Raw genomic sequence first — 8,103 nt, 5'->3', positions numbered from 1 at the left:
GCCACCCCGAAGCGGCCCAGGTGCCGCGGCAGGATGCCAATGTCCCCGGTGTCACAGTGCCACCCCGAAGCGGCCCAGGTGCCAGGGCAGGATGCCAATGTCCCCAATGTCCCCGATGTCCCCGGTGTCCCCGATGTCACAGTGCCACCCCGAAGCGGCCCAGGTGCCGCGGCAGGATGCCAATGTCCCCAATGTCCCCGATGTCCCCAATGTCCCCAATGTCACAGTGCCACCCCGAAGCGGCCCAGGTGCCGCGGCAGGATGCCAATGTCCCCAATGTCCCCAATGTCCCCGATGTCACAGTGCCACCCCGAAGCGGCCCAGGTGCCGCGGCAGGATGCCAATGTCCCCAATGTCCCCGATGTCCCCGGTGTCACAGTGCCACCCCGAAGCGGCCCAGGTGCCGCGGCAGGATGCCAATGTCCCCAATGTCACAGTGCCACCCCGAAGCGGCCCAGGTGCCAGGGCAGGATGCCAATGTCCCCAATGTCCCCGATGTCCCCAATGTCACAGTGCCACCCCGAAGCGGCCCAGGTGCCGCGGCAGGATGCCAATGTCCCCAATGTCCCCAATGTCCCCGGTGTCACAGTGCCACCCCGAAGCGGCCCAGGTGCCAGGGCAGGATGCCAATGTCCCCAATGTCCCCAATGTCCCCGGTGTCCCCGGTGTCACAGTGCCACCCCGAAGCGGCCCAGGTGCCGCGGCAGGATGCCAATGTCCCCAATGTCCCCAATGTCACAGTGCCACCCCGAAGCGGCCCAGGTGCCAGGGCAGGATGCCAATGTCCCCAATGTCCCCGATGTCCCCAATGTCCCCGGTGTCACAGTGCCACCCCGAAGCGGCCCAGGTGCCACGGCAGGATGCCAATGTCCCCGATGTCCCCGATGTCACAGTGCCACCCCGAAGCGGCCCAGGTGCCGCGGCAGGATGCCAATGTCCCCAATGTCCCCGATGTCCCCGGTATCACAGTGCCACCCCGAAGCGGCCCAGGTGCCAGGGCAGGATGCCAATGTCCCCAATGTCCCCGATGTCCCCGGTATCACAGTGCCACCCCGAAGCGGCCCAGGTGCCGCGGCAGGATGCCAATGTCCCCAATGTCCCCAATGTCCCCAGTGTCCCCAATGTCACAGTGCCACCCCGAAGCGGCCCAGGTGCCGCGGCAGGATGCCAATGTCCCCAATGTCCCCGATGTCCCCGGTGTCACAGTGCCACCCCGAAGCGGCCCAGGTGCCAGGGCAGGATGCCAATGTCCCCAATGTCCCCGATGTCCCCAATGTCCCCGGTGTCACAGTGCCACCCCGAAGCGGCCCAGGTGCCGCGGCAGGATGCCAATGTCCCCAATGTCCCCAATGTCACAGTGCCACCCCGAAGCGGCCCAGGTGCCGCGGCAGGATGCCCAGCTGCAGCCGCACGGTGCCCGCGGCCTCGGTGCGCAGCCGGAAGCGATCTCCGGCGCCGGCCACGGCGGCCTCGGGCGAGCGCAGCCGCGGCCCCCCGGTGCCCAGCAGGCGCTGGCCGCGCGTGGGCCGCGGGCGCCAGGTGACGCAGGCCAGGCGGTGCCAGCCGGGCGCGCTGGGCACGTGGCACACGCCGTAACCGGCCAGCCCCCGGCGGCCCCAGCCGTCCACGTGCCACACCTCGAGCAGCAGCTTCGGCCACCCTGCGGGCACAGCGGACACTCAGGGAGAGTGAGGGGACACTCGGGGGACACTCAGGGGACACTCAGGGGACACTCAGGGACAGAGGGGGCACTCAGGGGACACCCAGGGGAGACTGAGGGGACACTCAGGGACAGTCAGGGACACTCAGGGGAGACTGAGGGGACACTCAGGGGACACTCAGGGGACACTCAGGGGAGACTGAGGGGGTACTCAGGGGACACTCAGGGACAGAGGGGACACTCAGGGGACACTCAGGGGACACTCAGGGGACACTCAGGGGACACTCAGGGACACTCAGGGGACACTCAGGGGACACTCAGGGGACACTCAGGGACAGAGGGGACACTCAGGGACACTCAGGGGACACTCAAGGGACACTCAGGGACACTCAGGGACAGAGGGGACACTCAGGGGACACTCAGGGACACTCAGGGGAGACTGAGGGGACACTCGGGGGACACTCAGGGACAGAGGGGACACTCAGGGGACACTCAGGGGACACTCAGGGACACTCAGGGACAGAGGGGACAGAGGGGACACTCAGGGGACACTCAGAGGTCACTCAGGGACAGAGGGGACACTCAGGGGACACTCAGAGGTCACTCAGGGACAGAGGGGACACTCAGGGGACACTCAGGGACACTCAGGGGACACTCAGGGACAGAGGGGACACTCGGGGACGCTCAGGGGACACTCAGGGACAGAGGGGACACTCAGGGACACTCAGGGGACACTCAGGGACACTCAGGGACACTCAGGGGACACTCAGGGGACACTCAGGGGAGACTGAGGGGACACTCAGGGGACACTCAGGGGACACTCAGGGACACTCAGGGGACAGAGGGGACACTCAGGGGACACTCAGGGACAGAGGGGACACTCAGGGGACACTCAGGCGACACTCAGGGGAGAGTGAGGGGACACTCAGGGGACACTCAGGGGATACTCAGGGGCACTCAGGGGACACTCAGGGGACACTCAGGGACACTCAGGGGATACTCAGGGGACACTCAGGGGACACTCAGGGGTCACTCAGGGGACACTCAGGGGACACTCAGGGACACTCAGGGACACTCAGGGACACTCAGGGGTCACTCAGGGACACTCAGGGGACAGAGGGGACACTCAGGGGACACTCAGGGGACACTCAGGGGACACTCAGGGACACTCAGGGGACACTCAGGGACAGAGGGGACACTCAGGGGACACTCAGGGACACTCAGGGGAGACTGAGGGGACACTCGGGGGAGACTGAGGGGACACTCAGGGGACACTCAGGGACAGAGGGGACACTCAGGGGACACTCAGGGACACTCAGGGGACACTCAGGGACAGAGGGGACACTCAGGGACACTCAGGGGAGACTGAGGGGACACTCAGGGGACACTCAGGGGCACTCAGGGGCACTCAGGGGACACTCAGGGGACACTCAGGGGATACTCAGGGGACACTCAGGGGAGAGTGAGGGGACACTCAGGGACACTCAGGGGATACTCAGGGGACACTCAGGGGACACTCAGGGACACTCAGGGACACTCAGGGGATACTCAGGGGACACTCAGGGGACACTCAGGGACAGAGGGGACACTCAGGGGACACTCAGGGGACACTCAGGGGAGACTGAGGGGACACTCAGGGGACACTCAGGGACACTCAGGGGACACTCAGGGACACACAGGGGACACTCAGGGGACACTCAGGGGACACTCAGGGACACTCAGGGGACACTCAGGGACACTCAGGGGAGACTGAGGGGACACTCAGGGACACTCAGGGACAGAGGGGACACTCAGGGGACACTCAGGGACACTCAGGGGAGACTGAGGGGACACTCAGGGACACTCAGGGACAGAGGGGACACTCAGGGGACACTCAGGGACACTCAGGGGACACTCAGGGGACAGAGGGGACACTCAGGGGACACTCAGGGACACTCAGGGGACACTCAGGGGACAGAGGGGACACTCAGGGGATACTCAGGGGACACTCAGGGGACACTCAGGGGCACTCAGGGGACACTCAGGGGACACTGAGGGGACACTCAGGGGACACTCAGGGGACACTCAGGGACACTCAGGGACACTCAGGGGATACTCAGGGGACACTCAGGGGACACTCAGGGACAGAGGGGACACTCAGGGGACACTCAGGGACACTCAGGGACACTCAGGGGACACTCAGGGGACAGAGGGGACACTCAGGGGACACTCAGGGACACTCAGGGACACTCAGGGGACACTCAGGGGACAGAGGGGACACTCAGGGGATACTCAGGGGACACTCAGGGGACACTCAGGGGCACTCAGGGGACACTCAGGGGACACTCAGGGACACTCAGGGACACTCAGGGGATACTCAGGGGACACTCAGGGGACACTCAGGGACACTCAGGGGACACTCAGGGGACACTCAGGGGAGACTGAGGGGACACTCAGGGGACACTCAGGGGACACTCAGGGGACACTCAGGGACAGAGGGGACACTCAGGGGACACTCAGGGGACACTCAGGGGCACTCAGGGACACTCAGGGGACACTCAGGGGACACTCAGGGACAGAGGGGACACTCAAAGGACACTCAGGGGACACTCAGGGACACCGAGGGGGCTGCCAGGGCCCTGGGGGTGTCCCCAGGGTGTCCCCGATGTCCCCAGGGTGTCCCCAAGGTGTCCCAGGGTGTCCCCAGGGTGTCCCCAGTATCCCCAGGGTGTCCCAGGGTGTCCCAGGATGTCCCCAGGGTGTCCCCAGTGTCCCCAGTATCCCCAGGGTGCCCCAGGGTGTCCCCAATGTCCCCAGGTGTCCCAGGGTGTCCCCAGGGTGTCCCAGGGTGTCCCAGGGTGTCCCTGAGTGTCCCCAGTGTCCCCAGTATCCCCAGGATATCCCAGGGTGTCCCCAGGGTGTCCCCAGGATGTTCCCAGGGTGTCCCCAATGTCCCCAGGATATCCCAGGGTGTCCCCAGGATGTCCCCAGGGTGTCCCCAGTATCCCCAGGGTGTCCCCAGTATCCCCAGGGTGTCCCCAGTATCCCCAGTATCCCCAGTGTCCCCAGGGTGCCCCCGGTACCTTGCAGGCCCTTGGTGGCCAGGTGCATGTCCAGGGGGTGGCCCCAATGGGCCTCATCGTCCACCTGGGGGTCATCGAGCTGCGTCTGCCCCGCCCCCCGCCCCGGCCAGCAGCGTCCAGGCCCGGCCTGGGGGGGCAGGGGGGGTCAGCGGATGGGGGGGGGACCCCAAATCTCCCCAAAATCCCACCTGGGACCCCAAAATCCCCCCAAAAATCCCACCTGGGACCCCAAAATCCCCCCAAAAATCCCACCGGGACCCCCAAAATCCACCCTGGGACACCCCAAATCCACCCTGGGACTCCCAAAATCACCCCAGGGACCCCAAATCCCACCTGGGACCCCCAAAATCCCACCTGGGACCCCCAAATCCCACCTGGGACCCCCAAAATCCCACCTGGGACACCCCAAATCCCACCCGGGACCCCAAAATCCACCCTGGGACACCCCAAATCCCCCCAAAATCCCACCTGGGACCCCAAAATCCCCCCAGAATCCCACTGGGACCCCCAAAATCCACCCTGGGACTCCCAAAATCCACCCTGGGACTCCCAAAATCACCCCAGGGACCCCAAATCCCACCCGGGACCCCAAAATCCACCCTGGGACACCCCAAATCCCCCCAAAATCCCACCTGGGACCCCAAAATCCCCCCAGAATCCCACTGGGACCCCCAAAATCCACCTTGGGACACCCCAAATCCACCCTGGGACTCCCAAAATCACCCCAGGGACCCCAAATCCTACCTGGGACCCCTCAAATCCCACCTGGGACCCCCCCAAATCCCACCTGGGACCCCAAAATCCCCCCAAAATCCCACCGGGACCCCCAAAATCCACCCTGGGACACCCCAAATCCACCCTGGGACTCCCAAAATCACCCCAGGGACACCAAAATCCCACCTGGGACCCCAAAATCCACCCTGGGACCCCCAAAATCACCCCAGGGACCCCCAAAATCCACCCTGGGACCCCCCAAATCGACCCTGGGACCCAAAAATCCACCCTGGGACACCCCAAATCCACCCTGGGACTCCCAAAATCACCCCAGGGACCCCAAAATCCCACCTGGGACCCCCAAAATCCCACCCGGGACCCCAAAATCCCCCCAAAATCCACCATGGGACTCCCAAATCCACCCGGGGACCCCCAAAATCCACCCTGGGACCCCAAAATACCCCTAAAATCCCACCTGGGACCCCAAAATCCACCATGGGACATCCCAAATCCCACCTGGGACCCCAAAATCCCACCTGGGACACCCAAAATCACCCCAGGGACCCCAAAATCCCACCTGGGACCCCCAAAATCCACCCTGGGACACCCCAAATCCCACCTGGGACCCCAAAATCCCACCTGGGACCCCCAAAATCACCCCAGGGACACCAAAATCCCCCCTGGGACCCCAAAATCCCACCTGGGACCCCCAAAAATCACCCCAGGGACCCCAAAATCCACCCTGGGACCCCCAAAATTCCCCCAAAATCCACCCTGGGAGCCCCAAAATCCCACCTGGGACCCCCCAAAATCCACCCAGGGACACCCAAAATCCCTTCTGGTACCCCCCAAACTCCCCCCAAATCCCCTCCAGGACCCCCCAAATCCCTTCTGGAACCCCCCAAATTCCCCCCAGGACCCCCCAAATCCCCCCTGGAACCCCCCAAACTCCCCCCAAATCCCCCCCAGAACCCGCCAAATTCCCCAGGGACCCTCCAAACTCCCCCCAATCCCTTCTGGAACCCCCCAAACTCCCCTCAAATCCCCCCTGGGATCTCCCAAATCCCTTCTGGTACCCCCCAAACTCCCCCCAGGACCCCCCAAATCCCCCCTGGAACCCCCCAGACTCCCCCCAAATCCCCCCCTGGGACCCCCCAAACTCCCCCCAAATCCCCCCGGGACCCCCCAAATCCCTTCTGGAAGCCCCCAAATCCCCCCTGGAACCCCCAAACTCCCCCCAAATCCCCCCCAGAACCCCCCAAATTCCCCAGGGACCCTCCAAACTCCCCCCAATCCCTTCTGGAACCCCCCAGACTCCCCCCAGATCCCCCTGGGATCCCCCAAATCCCTTCTGGTACCCCCCAAACTCCCCCCAGGACCCCCCAAATCCCCCCTGGGACCCCCCAAACTCCCCCCAGGACCCCCCAAATCCCCCCTGGGACCCTCCAAACTCCCCCCAAATCCCCCCGGGACCCCCCAGATCCCTTCTGGAACCCCCCAAATCCCCCCTGGAACCCCCAAACTCCCCCCAAATCCCCCCCAGGACCCCCCAAATTCCCCAGGGACCCTCCAAACTCCCCCCAATCCCTTCTGGAACCCCCCAGACTCCCCCCAGATCCCCCCTGGGATCCCCCAAATCCCTTCTGGTACCCCCCAAACTCCCCCAAATTCCCCCAGGACCCCCCCAAATTCCCCCCGGGACACCCCCAACCCCCCCAGGACCCCCCAAATGCCCCCCGGGACCCCCCCAAACCCCCCCAGGACCCCCCAAATGCCCCCCGGGACCCCCCCAAACCCCCCCAGGACCCCCCCAAACGCCCCCCGGGACCCCCCCAAACCCCCCCAGGACCCCCCAAATGCCCCCGGCCCCTCACCCGTGTGCAGCCCCCACTTGCAGAAGAGGCGGCGCTGGGGGAACCCGGAGCCCCCCTCGATCTGCCCGAAGAGGTGCAGCTCCGCCATGGGGCTGGGGGAGCCCAAAACCCCCCGGAATCACCCCAAAAATCAGCTCAGGGAACCCCAAAACGCCCCCGGGTTTTAACCCTCAAATCCCCCCATTATCCCCCGTTATTCCCTCCCGTTATTCCCTCCCGCCACTCCCATCCAGCCCCCCCTTATCTCCCCCATCCCCCCATCCCCCACCCCCCCCCATCGCCCCCAAAATCCCCCGAATTCCCCCCAAAATTCCTTCAAATTCCCCCCAAAATCCCCCCGGGCTCTCACCCGCCCCCAGCCTGCGCCGCCACTGCGCATGCGCGTCCCGCGCTTCCGCATTCCGGTTGCCACGGCAACGCGTGGCCCCGCCCGGCACCGCCGCTCATTGGTCGAGACCTCTCAGGCCACGCCCAGGAGGGGCAGATGTACCGCTGCGCATGCGCATCAGCGCCATCTTGGGTAGGAGGGCGCAGCCATCTTGAATGTACCCGTTTTGAGTGTGCCAGTGAGGGCGGGCGCCATCTTTGGTGTGCCGGCGCCATCTTGTGTGTACCGCCGCCATCTTTGTGCGCTGCCGCCATCTTGTGTGTACCGCCGCCATCTTTGGTGCGCCGCCGCCATCTTGTGTGTACCCCCATCATTTTGGGGTTCCCCCCGCCCCCAATTCCCATTTCTCCCCCAAATTTCGAGTTTTTGCCCCCAAATTTTGGGCTTTTCCCCCCAAATTCCCAT

The 8,103-nt window shown here is 64.8% G+C and overlaps 1 protein-coding gene across 1 annotated transcript; it reads right to left on the bottom strand.

The window, feature by feature from the left end:
* Positions 1–1,113: 1,113 nt before the first annotated feature.
* Positions 1,114–7,686, bottom strand: LOC138101280 (B9 domain-containing protein 2-like). The gene is given in 5 exon segments (XM_068999108.1): positions 1,114–1,660; positions 4,723–4,819; positions 4,821–4,849; positions 7,311–7,402; positions 7,660–7,686. Coding segments are annotated over 4 exon segments (522 nt in total). The 5' UTR covers positions 7,399–7,402; positions 7,660–7,686; the 3' UTR covers positions 1,114–1,352.
* Positions 7,687–8,103: the final 417 nt, after the last annotated feature.

Source organism: Aphelocoma coerulescens, unplaced genomic scaffold, assembly GCF_041296385.1.
Source record: "Aphelocoma coerulescens isolate FSJ_1873_10779 unplaced genomic scaffold, UR_Acoe_1.0 HiC_scaffold_231, whole genome shotgun sequence".
NCBI classification, from domain to species: domain Eukaryota; kingdom Metazoa; phylum Chordata; class Aves; order Passeriformes; family Corvidae; genus Aphelocoma; species Aphelocoma coerulescens.
The sequence above is the reverse complement of the archived record's forward strand: the minus strand, read 5'-3'. Positions and strand labels throughout refer to the sequence as shown.